A 21,932-nucleotide genomic window follows, 5' to 3' on the forward strand; every position below is an offset into this window, starting at 1 on the left:
AGACAGGACCTTACATCTTTATTATCCCACTAGGAGCTATTGACATTATCAGGAAAAAATTAAACAAGCATACTTCTAAACTTAATCAAAATAGGATGCTCTCAACTAACATAATTATCTAGCAAATTTGTAGTTTAATCATATCTACCTATAGATTCCACTGGAATGTCAATTATCTGCATTTGTTAATATGTTGGATATCAAAAATAATAAGTGTTGTTCAAATAAGTAGGCATTTGCTTTAATGTTAGATATCTTTTTTCTTTTTTGACCAGTTTTTTTTTTTTGTAACCACATTTCTTTTTGTATACTAAACAAAGGTCCTTGTTTTGACAGGATTTTAGTCTCTTAATAGTAATACAAGGTGCTATAAATAAAAAATTAAATATTTTACATAGGAATAATAGATTCTGTTGTCTGATATTTTGGCAAATGAAAATTCCTATTAAATTGCACCTGTAGGTTTTATTTATTTATTTATTTTAATATATTTTATTGATTATGCTATTACAGTTGTCCCATTTTTTTCTCCCTTTTATTCCCCTCTGTGCTGTACCCACCTTCCACCATCACTCCCCCACCTTAGTTCAAGTCCATGAGTCATACATATAAGTTCTTTGGCTTCTCCATTTCCCATATTATTCTTAACCTCCCCCTGTCAATTTTGTACCTACTATTTATGCTTCTTATTCCCTGTACTTTTTCCCACATTCTCCCCCCTCCCCCTCCCCTCTGATACCTTCCATGTGATCTCTATTACTGTGATTCTGTTCTTGTTCCAGTTTGTTTGCTTAGTTCATTTTATTTTATTTTTTTGCTTTTTAGGTTCAGTTGTTGATAGTTCTCAGTTTGTTGTCATTTTACTGTTTGTATTTTTGATGTTCTTCTTTTTCTTAGGTAAGGCCCTTTAACATTTCAAATAATAAGGGCTTGGTGATGATGAACTCCTTTAACTTGACTTTATCTGGGAAGCACTTTATCTGCCCTTCCATTCTAAATGATAGCTTTGCTGGATACAGTAATCTTGGATATAGGTCCTTGCCTTTCATGACTTGGTGTACTTCTTTCCAGATCCTTCTTGCCTGTAAGGTTTCTTTTGAGAAATCAGCTGATAGCCTTCTGGGAACTCCTTTGTAGGTAACTGTCTCCTTTTGCTGCTTTTCAGATTCTCTCCTTGTCTTTCATCTTGGGTAATGTAATTACGATGTGCCTTGGTGTGTGTTTCCTTGGGTCCAACTTGTTTGGGACTCTCTGAACTTCCTGGACTTCCTGGAAGTCTCTTTCCTTTGCCAGTTTGGGGAAGTTCTCCTTCATTATGTCTTCAAATAAGTTTTCAATTTCTTGCTCTTCCTCTTCTCCTTCTGCCACCCTTATGATTTGGATGTTTAAATGTTTAAAGTTGCCCAGAGATTCCTAAGCCTCTTCTCATTTTTTTGAATTCTTGTTTCTTCATTCTGATCTGGTTGAATGTTTACTTCTTCCTTCTGCTCCAAATCATTGATTTGAGTCCTGGTTTCCTTCCCTTCACTGTTGGTTCCGTGTACATTTTCCTTTATTTCACTTTACTTTTTCTCCTGTTTTGTGACCATACTCAACCAATGCTGTGAGCATCCTGATTACCAGTGTTTTGAACTCTGTATCTATCATGTTGGCTATCTCTTCATCACTTAGTTGTATTTTTTCTGTAGCTTTGATCTGTTCTTTCATTTGGGCCATAGTTTTTGTCTCAGCACACCAGTTACATAGTAAGGGGCAGAGCCTTAGGTATTCACCAGGGTGGGGCAACCCTCTTTGATGGTGCTCTATGTTGGGGAGGGGTCCGAGAGGGAACAATGTCACTTGCTTAGCTCCCTGCTGGCTTTTAGTCACTTCCTCTGCTAGCCACAAGCAAATTGGGCCCTTCTGGTGCTGATTCCCCCGTAGGTGGTTTTTTGTACATTCTAGGACCCTATGTGTCTCTCCAGTGAAATCTCCTGTGAGACTGGGAGTTTCTCCTGTTGCCTCAACCCCCACAGACTTTTTCAGTCAGAGGTTTTGAGGTTTTATTTCCCAGTGTTGGAACCCTGCATTGTGTGGTCTGTCTTGCTTCCCATTTGTGCCTCCCAGTTTATCTGCATGCAACTGTGGGACTGCATGGTGTGCCAGCTGTTGGCTTGCCCGTCCCAGTCCTGCAGCTGCTACTTTGCCATGAGTCCTCTCCACCCCAGCTGCCCATCTCCGATCCTCTTATCTGTCCAGATGAATGTTTCCTCTTTAACTCCTTGGTTGTTGGACTTCCATACAGTTTGATTTTCTGGCAGTTCGGGTTATTTTTTGTTTTTAAATTTTTTGTTGTCCTTCTTTTGTTTGTGTGCAGAGGCAAAGTGTATCTACCTATGCCTCCATCTTGGCTGGAAGTCAGCTTTTTTTTAATGTAATGATGCTTGATTGCCTGGGGGTTTCAAAGTTTTGATGAGCTTTTCTGATTTAATATTTAAAAATAAATATTAAATTATGTTATTTCTTGATGTAACAGTATGTGGATTATGTTTTGTTCAAGTTTTATAGAAACTGGCACTCTCTATGGATTGGCATTTTTTGTGATAATATTCTAGACTAGTATCCTTCATTTAAGAAAAATGGTAACAAATTTCCATTGAAACAAATTAATAATTCAATTTCTACTAATATGGCATTGCAAATAAAGATAATTAATAGACATAACATTTCCTGGTTAAAGAAATGCAAATATTTACCAAATGGTATCATTTCCCATTTACACTACTCTTTTAAACAAACAGAGTATGGCTATAGTCTCTGTTATGCAGAAACATTACTTCAAATTGGACAACCATTAATCTCACAAATATCAGGTTTATTCCAAAAACATTGATTAAATACCTACAATGCACAGGAATTGTGCCTGAAAAAGAGGTAATCCTTGCCTGGAAGTCATTTGATATCAAGAAATGCCTACATATAAAATATTGAACCTATTTTTAAAAGACACTGATTGCATATGCTATATTAATGGAAATTAATCCTGGTAGAGTATATATATCAAACCTTATTTGAAAAAAATTACTCAAGGTAAAAATAATTTTCAAATTATTATTACATATAATATTGTACACACACAAACAAACACCCACACCCATGTTCTCTACCTTTTCTGGGAAAATAGGGCAATTCAAATGACTGCTTGCTAGAATAGTAGTCAAAAAGATTTATGCAGCTACCAAAGATTATACTAGAGGAACACTGAGGGCCCTTTGATGCACAGCTTCTTTAATTCTATGATTCTAGGACACTCTAACAAAATAAATACAAAATACATTAAATATACTTTAAAAAAGTGTTTACAATACTACACAGCAGAATGAAAGAAGGAACTCCTACCCTTCAGGACAGCATGGATGGAACTGGAGAGCATTATGCTAAGTGAAATAAGCCAGGAGGTGAAAGACAAATACTATATGATCTCACTTATAAGTGAAACCTAATCAACAAAACAAACAAGATAGAAAAATAGAACCAGAGACATGGAAATAAAGAACAGACTGAGAGTGACCAGAAGGTAGTGGGGAGAGGGATAATGGGGGAAAAAAGGGGAAGGGTCGAGTCAAGGAACATGTATAAAGGACCCATGGACAAAGACAATAAGGTAGGGGGAAGGACTGAATGTGGGAGGTAGAGGGTGGGTAGGGCAGGAGAGAGTAATGGGAGAAAAATGGGGGCAACTGTAATTAAACAATAAAAAGTAAAATAAAGTAAATAAGATTAAAAAAATTATTCACAGAATGATATTAATCCTGTTTCATATCCAATACAGAAATCCATCAAAAGTGTTTCTCAAACTCCAGGTGCATATAGAGCACTTGGATGTCTTCACAAATTTGCAGACTTCAATTCAATAATTCAATAAATAATTGAGATTTTGCATTCTCAACAAGTTCACTTTAATTATCAGGGAATTCACATACTTTCCACCCCTGGCTGGGAAAAAATGAAACAAAATACATGTGCCTAAGTGACTAGGTATTCTAGACCATGGTTCTCAGCAGTTGTCCCCACACCAACAATGTCAGCATTACCATTAGAAACACTGATCTCGGTGGCCTCATCTAGCCCTACTAAGTGGGAAACTCTGGGGGTGCTGCTCTGGAATCCATTTTAACAAGCTGATAGTGAGTCTACTGGAAAATAATTTGGGGGGACAGCTGGTCATGACAATGCTTGGGAAGGGAGTTACTACTGCTGCCCAAACTGCAATTTATCAAGGCCTGTGGTGCTTTGATACCACATGCTACTAGCACATATCACCTTACCCTTCTCCACAAGACAAAGTGGGAGAGCCCTTGGATCTCACTCTGTATTGATTACCATTCACAATGTCTGGGGTGAATTTGGGAACCTATTATATAGGGGAAGGTTTTAAACTCATTGATCCAAAGACTATTTGTACTATTTGTACAAAGACTATTTGTGGGAGGGATGACTTCAAATAGCCCAAACTACTATGTGTGGGAAATATACTGCAGTTCTTCCCTACAGGGGAAAGAGTCTATTAGAGTGTTCATAAGCATATTTTAAGTTTTAAAACCACAGATATCTTGTGAACCTGAAACATATATTCTGCAGTTTAAACATATTCACTTCCCAAACAATTTATCATGATATGTGGCCAATTTTATCTTCACTTCTAAAGATATTCTATCAGTCATTTTTAAATGGATAGCTAAAGAAAACTCATATGATATTTATTTCTTTGTGTCTTTGTGAAACTCACCAAAACACACAATGAAGAAATGCTACTTTCTTATGGGAAGACAAGTGTTTAAAAAATGAACATAGGGTTTTAGTCATAAATATTATGTTTTTTGTTCTGAACTAAATATTTCCAACATATTGGTTTAAGTTTAGCAGCTTCTTCAGACTTCTGGTCAATAAAAGTCTTAAAATTTCTTAAATGAAAAAATTTCAATAATATTTTACACACTATACTGTACAGTTAGTTTTTAACCATGAATACTAGGTTTTAGTTTTATAATATTGATATTACTATTTTATATCAACATTATTTTAAAATTTCATCTTTTTATATAGAATTAACAAATACAAAGGGAGACCTCCCAAAGACCCCAGAATTATCTTATTATAATACAGGCTTCTCCAACTAGGTGAGTGTTCAAGGTACCTATATGTATCAGTGTACCAGCTGGTGATTTTGTGAGAGGCTGTGTGCAACTTCAGTGAATTTTTTTGGAAAACTCTCTCAGTGTGTTTGCCCATTTCATGATGGGTTTTATGAGCACACCTGCCCACATTGCAAAGTGTGTTCAGCAGTTTTTGACCAAAAACAGCATGACCTCCATGCACCACCCTCCCTATTCACCTGATCACGCTAGTGACTTTTTTTGTTTCCCAGGTGAAAAAGTTGTCCAAGGACACCTTTTACCCATGTGAACAAGGTGAGACAAAAAAGGCAGAAGCACTAAAAGGCATTGAAATCAGTGAGTTCAAAAACCATTTGAGCGGTGGAAAATATGTCTCAATAGGTGTATTGCATCAAATGAAAAAGTACTTTGGAAATGACTGAAGTTTAAACATGTCAGAACAAATACACAATGTTTTATAAATAAATTCCATTTTTTGGGTCCCCCCCATACTTTCTGGTTTTCATTTTGTCCACCCACTTAAAAACAGACATTCTCATTATTTTGACCAATGGCTGTGTTCTAATGAAAAACTTTATTTACAAAAATAGGCGATGGTCTGAATTTTGCCAATAAGTGGTTTGTCAATCCTTAATCTATAAAAATGTTTTGTTTGTAGATATAAAAACAATCACATATATATGTTTTTCCTTTAAATAATAACTTTTATATAAACATTATATGCGACAATTTTATAAATCTTTAAATCCAAGGAAATCCACAAATTTAAGAGAACATGAAAATGATTTCCAAGGTGTCTAAGTTTAGTGACTTTTTACATTAGCTTTGTCAGTGTCTTTCTTTGTTCCCCAGAGTGTTTGGTTTGTTCAAGATAGAAGAAAATAAACAATAAAAGCAATGCCATAATAAAGAAAAAAACGGAAGATGCTTGTTGCAATACCGTCAGTATGCTATACTGAACAGTGAACACAATGTTTCAAGAACAAAACTTACCTTGACAGACAATCTGAGAAGGAAAGGCGAACAGGGTATCCATATCGTATAATCTTCACCATCTCCAGGACCCCGATGTATTGTAGCTGAGCAGACACATAAAAATTATCAAAGGTATCTGGCAGCTGGGAGTTATTGGGCTTGATGCAATGAATAAAGTGTAGAGTGCACTTCTGAAGTTTTCCAATAATATCCATTAGAGAGTTCTAAGGAGAGAAGTAAAAACAAATTGATTATCCAAAGAAGACTCTCACTAAATATATAAAGCAGCTTGTAAATAAAAATACCTTCAATCAAAACTTTTAAAATTATGCATTCACTCACTTTGTGTGTATGTTCACTTTTTCTGAAGGTACTTAGTAGTCAAAAAAAGGGGGGGATTCTATGTAAACCCTATACATTAAATATAATCCAAATTTAAGTTTTAGAATCAGAACACATAACTAACCCTGAGTTGAGATGCAATGGTAACTGGACCTCTTCTTTCCAGTCTTTGAAGGAATGTAGAAGTTCCTTTCTTTTTTAATAACTGTAAAGAAAACAAAAAGAAAGGAGGGTGAGCAAATTTAGTTTACTAAATTCCACTGGAACAGGGGTGTCAAACTCATTTTCACTGGGGGCCACATCAGCCTCGCAGTTGCCTTCAAAGGGCCAAATGTAATTTCAACTCCTTAACAGTTGAAGAGTAATTACATTTATAAAGTCCTAAAATTATTTTGGCCCTCTGAAGGCAACAACCAGGCTGATGTGGCCCCCGGTGGAAATGAGTTTGACACCCCTGATTTAGAAGAAAAAAAAATTAAGCCTCTCGTCCATGTAAATTCCCTTACAGGCAGATATTGATTTAAAATAGGCTGTAAAAACCAGTACTAAATGATTTTCTGTAACACTATCATAAAGTTGGGGAAATGGGCAACTGCATGTAAAATAGCAGCTATTACTGCCAAACTTTCAAGTACATGGCTGTCACCATCCTGTGTCCACTTTAATTTGAAAATAAATATAGATCCATACTTGCTTGGTGGTACAGTGAATTCACCCTGGTATTTTTACTGGTTGTACTACTAACAGTCCACATTTACCATGAAATGTAGCTGACTCTAGGGCAAAAGAATACTATTGTATATTACAAAGATTTGATATTTTGATAATCATTGGCTTGTTCTCTTAAGATTGACTATGATTAGTTTCTTACCCACTTTTTTCTTATCCTTCCTTTTCTTATTTTCTTAAAACTACTGAAAGGGGTTAGTAAATTACCTGGCTGTGAAAATGATAATAAATTGTTTTCTTTGATAAGTAATTAAGTATGCTTCTTAAAAGAAAAAAAAGTATGTGTAGCAAAGTATAAATGATAGTGGAGAAAAAAAGAAATAAGTTAAAATGAAGCCAGTGGAAATGAAGAAATAAAGGGCAGAAGATAATTAATGTCCACCAGGGGTTAAAAGAAACCACAGCCACTAATGTACCTTTACATTTCACAAAGTCACACAGACGTGAGCCAACATGTCTATTGATCCAAAATCATTTATCTTAAAATAGAAAGACCTTTATAGAAGAAAAAATTCTGATAAAGCATTCTTGTCAATTTGGTGCAATTGCTACCATGGCAATAGTTCTTTTCCATCCATTAAGATGAACTGTCAAACAGAAATGATTAATTATAACTGACGAGGGACTGTAAAATGAAGCAAGCGGTTCACAATCAACCTTTTTCTACAAACACAAAACCAAATGGGATGCTCAGTTAAAGAGCAGGTAGACTCCTACCCTGCCGGTCACAGGGGTGGATGTGCAGGGATGAGGGCAGTTTGAAGAGAAGTGAGAAATAGAACACTTAAGGAATAATCATAATAAATAAATCTCCATCTCTTGAAATTGAACACTAAATTTCCTTTCCTGGGTGGAGGAACTACTGTAAATTATCTCTCTCCTGCAGTCCTTCAGGGAGAAGACTAATGGCATCTTTGCCTGGTAATGTTTAATAATTAAGGTTAAAAATTGCAGTTTAGAGTTTATAGTGATTTCTTGCTCTTAATTTTCATGGTGATTGAAAAAGGACGAGCCAGAAAGTTCAGTGGAAACCTCAGGAATAAAGATCTTCCTTACAAAGGGCAACCTTTGTCTTTTTTATGTAAAAGATATATTTTGTATTCAGTGAGCTGGAAGTCCTGTGATTATGTAGTGCTACAACAGCTATACCAAGGGAGCCCTAAATCAAAGGCCTATGAACTAAACACACACACACAGACTTACTTCTAATATGTTATACATATTTCTACCACTCTTCTAAAATAGAACTGATTTTAATTATGCTTTCATTTTAATTTGGTAAGCTAAAATGCATTTCAGCAAGCTACAACTGAATATCTAAAAATGGCTGAACTGGACACCTTCCCAATCATATTTCTCATCTTTTATGGTTTTGGTGGAAGCAAGCAAAACAAACTGGGCTACAATGAATTTTAAACTTATAACATTTGGTTTGAAAAAACTCTTCACTGAATTTTTAGTCTTTCTCTGAATTTTAGTTCTATTGCATAAATAGTGAGAACTGTTAGCTTGTAAGTGCAACTGCACTTGTGTGAGACAAATACACAGTTAAAAAAGTATAATACAAAATAAGTTAAACATCTACAAATTATCCACTACACATTCTAGCACCTGAAAAATACACTATGTCTGTAAGAAACTACAATTTATTGTTTAGAGACCTAAAACCTCTGAAGTAATTAATGTCAAAAGAATAAGGTAGCTGAGTTAATTCCCTCTAAGCCTACCATCCTTTAAGTTACTACCCATTCATCACAAGGACAGTCACAGAGATGAAACATAAATAGGATGTTGCACAGACAACCAACACAATTATTAATGCTGTATTTGTTATTGAATTTTTAGTGTATAGTAGTTTTCTTCTATCTGATGATTATACTTCAGGTAGGCATCCTTCCCTTTAAATTTTTAAAATTAAAATATCAATTTCTTTCCATTAATATTGATAATTGTGCTTTTTAAAAAAGAAGCAAATGTTCTAAGCAAATTTAAAAACAACCAAACAAGAATCACAAAAATTCCTACCTTACTAAGTTCTAGATACTTCCTGTTTTCTCCGATAATTGAAGAAGCTGTCATTTTCTTACTGAGCAGGGCAGATTTATGTCCTCTGAATTTAAAAGAAGGATAGGAAGATAGAAGGGATCCTGTTTGTGACAGTTTTGACTGGAACAAATGATTGATCACGACATTTTCACTAGCTAGAAAATAAATAAATGAATATTGTAAGTGTCATTAAAATAGTTATTTACATTAAAATTTACTCCTTATTCAAGTCCTTCAACCACTAAAACATTCAGAGTGGAAGATGTAATGAAGAGTCTATCATTCCCTTTGCCTCCGTGTTATTTTCCCCACTATTAATTATTCCATGTGATGAATTTTGACCATCCTTGCCCTTGACCAGGAGTCCTTGACCCCATGTTTCCCAAACCTTCACCTGAGCCCTTGACCCTTCACTTTCTAAATGTCACTTACTACTCTCCTAGCTATCTGAACAGAATCTTACCTCATTAACCCTAAGGGCCTTTAGTGCACTTGACCAAGTAATGAAGACATGGATTCGGTCAGCAACTCTTTATTTCAGGAAAATAACTACCCAGGAACATGTTTCATGAGGATTGAACCTGTCTCTGTAAGTACTATGAGACTATTTTGTACCTACCGATTTGTACTTCATAATCTCTTCACCTTTTTCACCCAGTCCCCCAAACTCCCTGTGCTCTGGAAACCATCAGCCTGTTCTCTGTGTCTGTGAGTCTGTTTCACTTTTGATTGTTTGTTTGGTTTTTTTGATTCACATGTAAATAGGGAATAAAGTCAATAAAATTGTAGTAAGTATCTATGGTGCCTGGTGGGTACCAAAAATATCAGGAAGACACTTTGTAAAGTATATGACTATCTAACTACTATGCTGTACACCTGAAACTAATACAAAATAATAGTGAGTGTAAACTGTAATTGATAAATAAAATTCAAAAATACCTATGAGAGACCCTGTCCCATTTGGTTACATCAGTTGTTAGATCAAAAGAATTGTCTCTTTTTCTAATCCTGTTAAGTTGCAAAGGTAAAAAGCAAGTCGATATATATTAGATGTTACATTACATAAATTCTAATAATCCTGGGCCCATATTCCCTTCTTGACACCTCAGGAAAAAAACTGGAGCAATGATGAATACATTTTTGGTTATGTGTTTAAATATCAGGGTGAAAACTGTATATGGTGTTTAAGGATCTAAGAGGAATTTTTCTTGTGTTACCTATATCTATATGTAGACAGGCTTTTAAGCTTTAGTTTCCTTTTCATTCAAATGACCATAACCATACCTACTTTAAAGATGACTACAAGATGAAAGTGTGAAATAATGTGCATAAATCATTTAGGATCATGCTTAGCCCATCAGACAGTTAGCAATGTTTAGTAGCAAAGCATTTTACCTTTTCTATGCCCACATTATTTTGCCTGTCTAGGCTAACATATTTATTAGCAATATAATCAATGCGACATCACTATATGAATAAACAAAAAGGAAACTAGGGAGAACTGTCAGAGAAGAAAGACACATTTATGCAAAGCAATAAGGCATAAAGGAGTCCTGCCATGTTGGATTGAAATTAGAGGTAACAGCACAAATTCATGACTTATAATATATAGCTATATATCTGTATATTTTCTATATCTATGTATGTTCTGTATTTATACCTTAAATTCTGGAGTTCTGAAAGCTTAAATGAGCTCACCAAACCCCCAGACCTTCATGTTTACTAATACTGGTCTCCTCCAAAATAAATCAAGTCTTCTTGGACATGTAGTTGATTGGGATCTGAGGCAAGGGAGAAAATCATGGGACATCTTGAAAGGTCAAAATGCAAGGAAGTACTAAAAAAGATAATGAGAACCTGTCAAAAGGACATAGGAGCTAGCCTGAAGGGGTTCTTACAGGCCACATCATGGGCAATTTCAGCACCAAAATAACAATAGTAATGCATTATGATTCAGTGAGTAAAATAAGGGGGTCAAGACGAAACTAGACTTTGAATTGTGGGCAAATAATAGAGTATACAAATACAGAATTATAGTGTTGTACACCTGAAAGTTATATGTTATCAACCAATATTACATTAATAAATTTTTAAGAGAAACAGGTGAGAAAACAAAAAGAATTTATGAGTCCATACTGGTAATTAACTAATTAATTAGAGAGGGGAGTTATTATAGTAGAATTGACTGTTGATGGAAAACTGGGGTTAGAAAATTAAAATCTTGCAACCATAAAGAAATCACTAATTTAGGTAAGAATCATTCATTTAATGCAAAATCAATGTGTGAAAGTTTGATTAGGATGAAAATATTTGCATTTCTTAAAGTACTTCCTAACAAATTACTTATCAAAGAAAAAATAGTGACTTTTGATTAAAAAACCGGAGTGAGGCCACCTAAAAAGTGATCAAGGTTAACCAGTAAAGTTTTATAGGGACTCTCAATTAGACACTATTATTACTGTATTGATGTTACATATTTTGATAATTTACTGATATTATGTAGATAATGTCCTTGATCTTAATATGTATACCAAAGAGTGTAGGCATAAAAATGAATGTGACCTATTCTCAAATGAATGTACATTCTCAAATATACATATACACACACAGGGACGAAAGAAAGGAAGGAAGAAAAAAGGGAGAAAAGAATGGTAGGAAGAGAAAAATAGAGTAAAAGAAAGAAAAGGAAACAATAAATCTGGGATAAGGATATATGGGAGTTCTGTTTACTAATTTTGTCACTTTCTTTAAGTTTAAAAGTATTTCAAAATAAAATTAAATAAAAACATATATTGCCATGGCACACTTAAAAATTATATATATTTATGGCAAGTCTATGTACAGATGGAACCACAGAGGAAAAGTGCAATATGTTACTCCTAAATTGGGGGGAAAGACTGTAATAATTCATAGACACTAGACATAAATACGGATGGAAACCTATAACTGATCAGCTTCTGCCCTTGTCTGAATCATATTGTGATGCTGCATGCAGATATGGTGCTCTAGTGCGTCCTACTGACGCAGGAAGATGCCATCATGCAACGGGACCCTAACTTTCGAGCCCTATCACAAACTGACCACATGGGAGGTGAGAGCAGGTGCCTTGGGGCATGAAATGAGAAATGCTGCCATCCTTTTGCTTCTCAGAACCTTTAAGAAAAGGTCTGTTGAAGAGTTTTAGCCTTTCCTTTCACATGGGGTCACTTACTGCAGGCCGTTTTCTTCATGTCACTCTATATAGTACACACTGAAATGGGAAGAATCTTCTCTGGGGCCTATAAACATGGTATCAGGTACCTTTTTTGTAAGTAAAATGGAACAAGCTAAGTGTCCATGGAGTATAAGCAGGGATGCAGAGATGCTCAGAGACAAAAGACTCCATAATAACAATATGAACAGTAAATCTCAAATTTTCCTGTTCTTATAAGCAGACTTAAAAAAACTGGATTTAGACTCTTTCTGCCTCTTACTAAGTCAAGTACAATTTATTTCTACCCTAGGCACAAATGGGAGGGATTGCTACATGTCTGCAAGAGCTATACCTCCAAGTTACCTGCCTGCATTTGGTCAGGCATCTCATATACACAACTGTATTTTGAATGGACACCTCAACAGACCCTACAATCTTCCTCAACTGGGAGATTTTTATGATATGAGCATTGAATTAGACACTGTATGCAAAGTACTTAACAAGGTACTTGAAAATAGAAGTTGTTATTAATAAATTACATTTTTAATAAAAATTTACAGCATCGAAACATTCCAGATTCATAAAATATTATAACAAATATGCATCTTTTGTTCATATGATAGAATGGGTGTGCAACTATGACTCATGGGCCAAGTCTGGCCCACTTCCTGTTTTGGTCAGAGAAGTTTTACTGGAACACAGCCATGTCCATTTGTATTGTCAAAGACTGCTTTATACTTGTAACAGAAAAGTGCAGTAGTTGCAAGAGAGACCTGATGCCTTGCGAAGCCTGAAGTATTTATTCTCTGGCCCTTTAAAGACAACATTTGCTACGACCTGCACAAACACTTTAGGGCACACTGTAAATTCTGTCTTCCTCCTCAATGTGCCTATAGCCTAAGGTGTTTAGAATGAAAAACAGATTCACTAGGTTTTATCTTGGAACTTGTTAGCAAGTATCTATAAAAGAATGACTTTAAAATATAGGGACTCTTAAAATAAGGAGAATTGCAATATCACTAGCCATCATATTCTCATTCTCAATATATATTCTGATACCCTAAAATACAAAAATAAAGAAAAAGTCATTGCACTAACTGGAAAAATTAGATCTTTATCAAATGTATGGGTTAATTAAAGTATGTTACACATAAAAGTTCAAAGAATTGAAAACTAGAAGACATTTCCTATAACCAATAAGATCAATTATTTCATTTTTTCTTCTACACAATATTATTCCAAGTCCATATTTTTATCATTAGTCTCAGCCTTTAAGAGAACTCACAGAAATCCTAAGTTCTAGGAGGTGAACAGAGTAATTCCCCATGAAAAACAATGTATTGCACTTGGGGTGGTGAACACACAATACAATATACAGATGATGTATTGTAAAATTGTACACATGAAACCTATGTAATATTATTAATCAATGTCCTTACAATAAATCCAGTGAAAATAAACAAATGAACAATAACAATGTATTGCAACTGTGATGTTTGTTTTAAGGTAAATACGTTCCTCAAATCAGAAGTGATATGGATGTCTTACTTCCAGCTCAAAGGCTTCCACCTGTTCCGTGAAAGACTATCATATGCTTCTTTCCCCAGGACAGATAAATGACTCTATCTCACTCAGAGCAACTTCAAGCACAAAAGATGATATGTTCTAACTCATTGAAAGGGTTATTAGGAAAATGTGAATCACTACAGAACTCCTATTAAGAAAATAATTACTAGAAGAGACAATTATACATCGACATGCATGTAATTATAATATATATAAATGTGGTATATAGTATTATGAATTATATAGTATTATAAATATACATATATGAAGTATTAAGGTTCATAAAGTAGATGAAACCTATAAATTTATATTGCAATATACATATATCAGTGTATACGCATATATATAAATTTGTACAGTCATTCTGTAGTACTTTGTGAGCATTAGTTCTTTATGTGAAATACATAAGAATAAACTACCCCTTAGGTGTGTTCCAGAGTCATCTTAAGTAATGGAATTCACCCTGCTGTGGCCTAAATAACTGTGGAAGCCATATTCATCTTCATTAGTCTTCACAAAAGAGCTTTTTTATATTCATAAACTAGAGTGTTAAAGGTGCATTAAATTTCTATCTGCTAAAAGCTTAGTTAAATTATGGTTTCTACTAGACTCCAAATTAAATTGTAACCAATGTATAGTGTGAAAAGATCCACTCTTTATTATTCTGAGCATTAGAATGTAAAAGAATTCCAATTATCCTTCAGCTGGTGGCATATTTTATAGGACAATGTTCAGAGAAATAAGAAATGTGTGGTATTTTAACTGTAGGAGGGAAAAACTTACTTTTCATCACAAATAGAAGATTTTGTGAAAGAGAGTCTTTATTTTTTTCAATTGCTCCAACAATTTCATACATTACCTATGATAAAAGAAAATAGCAAAATTACTAATGATGAAACATGACCACAAAAATAATTTCCTTTACATCAGGGGGCCCCAACCTACAGGCCACAGACTGGTATCAGTCTGGGCCTGTTAGGAACTGGACTGCACAGCAGGTGAGAATAAAATGCACTTGAATCATTCTGAAACCATCACCCACCTCCCCAGTCCCTGAAGAAATTGTATTCCAGGAAACCAGTCTCTGGTGCCAAAAAGGTTGAAGAACACTGCTTTAAAGAATAACTTGACACAGGGGAAGTTTTAAATTATTCATAAAAAAGCATCTTCAGGTCTTAGAGTTTGAGTTATATTCAGGTTCAAAGCACTCACCCATGTGCTGTCATTCCGCACATTAAAGAAGGGATATCTCTCCCATTCTAATTTGCAAAGCCCTCCTCTGATCATGATTTTAAGAGAAAGTGGTGGTGACTCACATTCATGTAGTCCCCATTTATTCTTAAGAACTCTAACCTACGCAGAAAACTCGCTAAACCAAGTAGAAAGACTCTGTGACACTTTGAAAAGAAAATGTGATATCAGTTTAATAAATTCAACAGTCTCTTTATTAAAAGGTCCTTTTGTATTTAAACCATTAATCCAAAGCCTTTAAGATGAAGAAAATATATGAAAAAATAAATTCTGAATTATTTAAGGACAGTTTACTTATGAATATGCTTAAATGACTTCACTGTCTGCTTTTATTGATGTTCCAGTCTGGCCTGGGAGACTTAGTATTTGAAAAGAGACATAGCAGCATTATTTACAATAGCCAAGTGCTGGAAACAGCCTAAATGCCCATCAGTAAATGAATGTACCAAAAAACTGGTACATTTATACGATGGAATACTATGTAGCAGAAAGAAAGAAGGAAATCCTACCCTTCGTGACAGCATGGATGGAACTGGAGAGCATTATGCTAAGTGAAATGAGCCAGGTGGTGAAAGACAAATACCATATGATCTCACTTATAAGTAGGACCTAATCAACAAAACAAGCAAATGAGCAAAATAGAACCAGAGACTTGGAAATAAAGAACAAATTGACAGTGACCAGAGGAGAGGAGGAAGGGGGAAACAGGGGGAAGAAGGTGAAGGGAAAAGGAAAGGAACACAGAGGACTCATTGGCATGGACAATGGGGGAGATTGACTGTGGGAGTGGTAGGGACAGGGTAGGGGTGAGTAATGGGGGAAAAGGTGGGACAACTGTAACTACACACAATAAATTTTTAAAAAGTAAAAAAAAAAAAAAAGATTTGGTTTTATTGCCTCTCCCAATCTCAACGAAGTGTGAACTCCAATGTGGTCTCAAGAAGTCAGATCAGCTATAAGGCTTGTCCATTTCAACAGCTGCTTCTGCTTCTTGTGAAAACATGTTGAGGTATGGCACTATGATCAGATGTCATGGGCTGTCCTTTGCCTTAGGTGGGTTAGTACTGAACCAGGGGAGGCAGCCTCCCAGTGAATGGCCCCTTTCATGCTGCATCACCCATGAGGGAGTATGGGTGGTCAGACCAATAAAGGCAATAATCATCTCACTACTTTTGGAATTTTAACTAGATAGCCCCAAGAGGACTGTCTCATTGGCAGCAATAGGGGACTAAACAGAAAAAGAATCCATGAGTAAGAGGCTATGTGTCTAATGAAAGGGACATAGAAAAAGGCCAAATAACCCCTAATGAGCCTTGCTTCCTAAATGGCTTTCAAATTCTAAAGCCTGACCATGCCTTCTTTACAAAAAATAAGCCTTCCCAAGTCTTTATTCTTTGTTGTTATAAGAACTTAAATGGCAGAGAAATCCCCAAGATGTCCTGAAGTTTCTCAAGATTTTTCTACTATGAATTTGGACCACAAGACTGGTTGAACTGAGGCAATGCCAAAATCTAAACAACTTTCAGATACTCTTAAGTCACTACTTAATTATTCAGTTTGCTATTATGCCAGAACATGGCTTACCAATATTAAAATGTGAACTGTATATTATGTTACATATCACACATTGTTGAATATGAGCAATTTTTATACAATCTAGAGTAGTGCTTCTCAGCCAGGGGCAATGGTGACTCCAGGGGACACTTGTCAGTGTCTGAAAACATTTGTGTTTGTGACAACGGAAGGAGTGAGAGGATAAAAGTGCTGCTGCAGTCTCCATCCTACAGTGCACTACACAGCTCCTCAATGAGGAATTATCTGGCCTAAATGCTCGTAGTGTTAGGGTTGAGAAACCTTAATCTAGAGATTCTGCTTCTCCATGCCTTCTACATTAGGACACCAGTGCCCAGTGAAACCATGGAAGAGAAGTCAGAACACATTCTCCTAAGCCACTTTGAACCTGTGTGGACTTGGGCACGTCATTTAGTGTCCCACAGCTGATCCTGTAGTGAAGCGCTCTCCTCATTCTAGCCTATTTTTTCATAGGAATATGATGATTCTGAATTAAACACACCCACACACACTCAAACACACGTGTAATTGGACTACCTGATTGATTTTCTCGAAATAACATTCCTTGATTGCCTTTGTTTCTGTTCTGTCCCTGCTTTGTGATGGCCATTCCTAACTCCTTCAGCAAACTCTGACTATACCTTGAGGAAAGTGACAATGGTATGTTCAGCTTTGGGAAGAGAAAACCAAAAATCTTACTCAATGGCTGCTCATGTCAAACTTCTGATAAATCCTCAGTATCTAGGAAAGATGTCCACATCACCTAGTAAAATCCTTTGATATATGGCATATTTCCAGGTGCTTCCCATCATGCTTTTCTCCTCACTTTCTGCCACCCTGCTCCAAAATTCCTCCTTAACATCAGTCCTGCCTTTCCATTTAGTAAATTTCCTTCCAGTGTTTCCAGCTGCAAATGCTAAGTCTATTTTTCCAAGGCCCAACTCTCCAGGAGTCATGAAGCTGTGGTAGAAAGAGCACCAGCCTTGCACGGCAACCCACCTCTCCAGCAAGCCCCAGTGCCTGGCAGGGAACCTGGATCAAGATACTGAGACTTTATGACTTCTCATCTAAAGAATATAGAAGGTAAGATAGACATTTCTGTCTCTCTCTCTCCCTGTGTGTGTGTCTCTGTCTCTATGTGTCTATCTTTCTCAAGGTGATTTTGAAGATAAATAAAAAAGCTTGTCAGTATCTAGCTTTGCATAATACCTATAGTTTTCTAATGATATCCCTCATACCCACTTCTAATGTTCTCCCATACTGTCTTATCAGAAATTCTCAGAATATTTTTACATTACGGACTTGAAAAAGATTCATGGAGTCATCTATGTCATCTATTTTGAGGCTGCTAAATGGGCTGCTTATCCAAAAAGATGACTCTCATCCTGTACCTGTAATTTTACTGGTCAAAATTCATTCATTACTTTACGAAGAAATTTTTTCCAATAAAGCAAGTCTCCCCGAAAGGCTAATCATGTGACATTCATCAGCCTCGGCATCTGGATCTTACTGAGACCAGTGGCTTCTAAGAGGCAGAAGAGGAAAGAAAAGAGAAGACAAACCATGGAAGCTGCAAAACAGTGGGACAAGGCCACCAGGTTCCTGGGCACTTCAAAGGGCAGTGAACCTCAAAGCCTAGCTGAATGGACAGAGACATTTCTATGAAAGGGAAACCACCAAGGAGGAACTCAGTGTACCCTAAAAATCCCCTATATCTTGGTAAGTGTGTGATATCATGAGAATAGATAAAGGTCTGTCCTCTCAGCAGTGCTTCTGGGGTGGGGGGACATAATAGGAGCTGCTGAGCCAGCAGGAAGCAGGTTTTAAGCAGAGGCCTTTCTAGGTCATTCAGCACAACTACTCTGCTCACAGCCCTACTCTTCCTTTTCTTCCTGTTTTGTTATTTGAGGAATGAGAGAAGAAAACCATGAAAGTTGCAAATGATAGAGACCAGGTTAAATTCTTTCCTTTCCCCTTTGTCTTCACATTTTTTTTTTCATTTTAAGGATTGGAAGATAGGATTTATTCTGTAAGTGACGGTGTCCCTCATGCATGTAATAGAGAAATTTATATGCATGCAGCCTAATACAAGTCTTTAAGAAAATTGTTGTGTATTCAGAGATTTCCTTTGGAAAGATTCTGTTCAATAAGATGACTCCAAAGGAAGTTTAGCATTTTGCTTATGTTTCAGCAGTGAGCAATACTCATCTAAATGCTTTGGTGTGGATGCCAAATGAGGGGTGCAGTGTAAACCAGGGAACCTGGCAGTGTGCTGCTTTTTTGGAAGTACTTGCTGTAACACTCTGGTACTGCAATAAATATAATTAAAAGATAAATTATGTTAGCTATAAATGAAAAAGGGAGTATAAAACTTTCACCAAGGCTGTGAATTACGATTCTGCAAAATACCTTTTTTCCTGGGTACACAAAGAAAAGAAAAGTTATGAAATGCCAAATCACATGCATTTTCTTTCTCTGTGAAGGCTGTCAGGCTCATGCTTGGCTAATCACCAAGGAAACTGAAATCCTAAGGTGCGAGAGCTCCACGGCAACAGCTCCAGCCACCATCACTGATGTGAATTCTACGAGTTGCAAGCAAGAGCAGGTGGCTTGTTCGACCTTGATAAAGAAAGTGTTGTGGTGTGCCAGAGCTGGGGTTTAGTGTGTTCTTGATGTCTGAAGTCCCAGCCCCAGTTCCCATTCCTGTTACACACCAGGAGGTCAACGAGAGATTTCAGAATGTGTGCTAAACTGAGCACCTATTCTGTGGCTAATAATACCTTCAGAGTTTCTGAAAAAGTACTTCATAGATTACCTATAGGAAGACATCATCTGGTACTCAATAAACATGCATATACTTTAATCCTTGCCCAGACCTCTTTAGTCATCATTTATAAGACTGGAGCCAAGTAACTTGCATTTTTATCTTGTTCCCCAGTTGATTCTGGTGCACATTCAAGTGAGAGAATCACGGCTCCGGGTACTAGTGATTCATGATGCTCTGTGAACTCTGTCCTCCTATGTGATACTGGCAGGGGATAAGGGAACCCAGGGCATGGTTTGCAGGGGATAAATGTTTTCTGGGCATTTGAGATATGGGACCACTATTAGGGCAGATATTGGCATATTTTTCAATGGCTGATAAGTTTAAAATGGGGCTACAGTATAATTATACTCAGGCTAAACATTTTTTTCTTAGGATAGTTAGCATTTTGTAATAAGCTATAGAGAAAGATTTTTCAAATAACTTTTGTCTAAGACCTCAGCAATAGAAGCCAGAATTTTTAACAACCTTGTTATTGTGGTACCCTGAATAAGTCATATGTATGTGGAAGTTTGAGGAAAATAAAATGAATAAGAGCATACTAAAGTAGAAGGGACAGTGGATCAAGGGTTATGAAGAGGGGTTCGTAATCTAATTTCCACTTATCAGCCTAAAAAAAAAAAGACTTATGGGACATGGGCCGTAATAATTACGGAAGCACGAGTAGTCAGCTTCTCTGGAATTCAGTGTCTTATTTATTCAATTTAATATTGAACTGGGGCTAATGATTTTATTAGCATAGCCCATCCATAAAAGAAACTATTTTTAGGGGATTAAAACAAGCTATATATGTACATAGTAAAGGGGTATAAGTAGATACCATCTATGTAGATTTTCAAATTGCCTTTCATGTGGTTAATAGCAAAAGTTAATAAATATACTCTTCATTGAATCAGGGTTAGAAGACTACATTTGAAAACAAATCAAGGAAAACAGCTAACACTGACCTTTTAAAATATTTCATAAAATATAATGATGTGCACTTATAAAATGTGGACAATACTAAAAATAATAAAATAAAATTTACCTCTAATTTTTTCCCAAAGATAGCCTCATATTTCCTGTCTTCTCTCTCTTTCTCCCCCATCTACCTACATATCTAACCTATTTTTGTCTAAGTATGCACTTTCAAAAGAATTGGACACTATCATACATTGTGCTTGGTGATGCCTTTCCCTTCCACACACACCATTTTCTCCCTTAATATTTCCCTGTCCTTGTCTGCTCTGTGGTTTCTGACCTTCCCTTGCAGCCAGGGCTGCCCCCGGGGCCCTAGCAGGAGACTGAAGGACAGGACTAGGGTAAAAGTCTTGGTAATTCCCTTCTTCCTCAACAAACGCTGGCTCCACTCTCATCCTACAGCCCACTCTTCATGGCCTAGTTTTTCTGGGGCAGGCTACCATGGTTCTGGCTCCCACCAGCTGTCTTTAGTTCCCAGACCAGTAGCCTCTTCTCTTCCTTTCTCCAGCCTCACAGGAGGTGGTGTCTTTCACTAGAGACACATTGCTGGGTCACCTCACGGTACCCTGTATGTCTCCCTGACTCTTCTTGCATAGCCTAGCCTCTGTAAACTTTTTCTTATTGAAAATTTGGCACAGTTTCTTTTTCAGGCTAGTTCCTGACCAACTTCCACCACTCTCAATTTTTTCTTCCAGCTAGTCCTGTCAGTGCTGGCAGCTCAAGCCCTTCTGCCTGCTCAGCAGCTCAGGAAATGACAGGGATAGATGCCATGTCTATCACTGTTCAAAACTCCTAAAGAAAGATAACAAAGATCTTGTAGGTATAAAATAAGGCAAAGAGAATGACACAGGGAATACAAGGCCTGATGGATGAAGACAGACAAAGTGATAAGAACTATTCATTCTAGCAAGACTGAGTGTGAAAGGAGATATCATCTAATCCTATAAATGAATTGTGTGGAGAGAGCAGAATGGACCTCGGCATGTTTGAGAGGATGCACGGTCTTACAGTTTAGAGAAAGGAGAAATGGAGACAATAGGCCATTGTACTCCAGGCTGGAAGAATAAATATTGCAACTCTTCAATCCTTCGTTCAGGCCAGAATCTGGGAGCAAACACACAAGTGCTCGAGTGGCAAAACCAGAGTTACAGTCTTAGGAGGGCCTTTGGTGGCATCAGTTAGATTCACTACTTAGACTACGTATGACTTAGTTTTCCTCCTCCCATCCTCTCACCTAGCCAAGAAGTGACCCATAGTTTCCAGATTAAACACATTAGAATGAGATAGTTCTCTACAGCACGCACATTCTACCTTGTAA

The 21,932-nt window shown here is 36.5% G+C and overlaps 1 protein-coding gene across 1 annotated transcript in view; it reads right to left on the minus strand.

The window, feature by feature from the left end:
* MYO16 (myosin XVI) overlaps positions 1–21,932 on the minus strand; it is a 518,514-nt gene that overhangs the window by 165,657 nt on the left and 330,925 nt on the right. The window contains exons 24-27 of the mRNA XM_053916793.1: positions 14,791–14,866; positions 9,228–9,403; positions 6,598–6,678; positions 6,150–6,355 (exon numbers count right to left, since the gene is read on the minus strand). Of these exons, the coding sequence (XP_053772768.1) occupies positions 6,150–6,355; positions 6,598–6,678; positions 9,228–9,403; positions 14,791–14,866 (539 nt within the window). The remainder of the gene's footprint in view (positions 1–6,149; positions 6,356–6,597; positions 6,679–9,227; positions 9,404–14,790; positions 14,867–21,932) is intronic.

Source organism: Desmodus rotundus, chromosome 13 (assembly GCF_022682495.2).
Source record: "Desmodus rotundus isolate HL8 chromosome 13, HLdesRot8A.1, whole genome shotgun sequence".
NCBI lineage: Eukaryota > Metazoa > Chordata > Mammalia > Chiroptera > Phyllostomidae > Desmodus > Desmodus rotundus.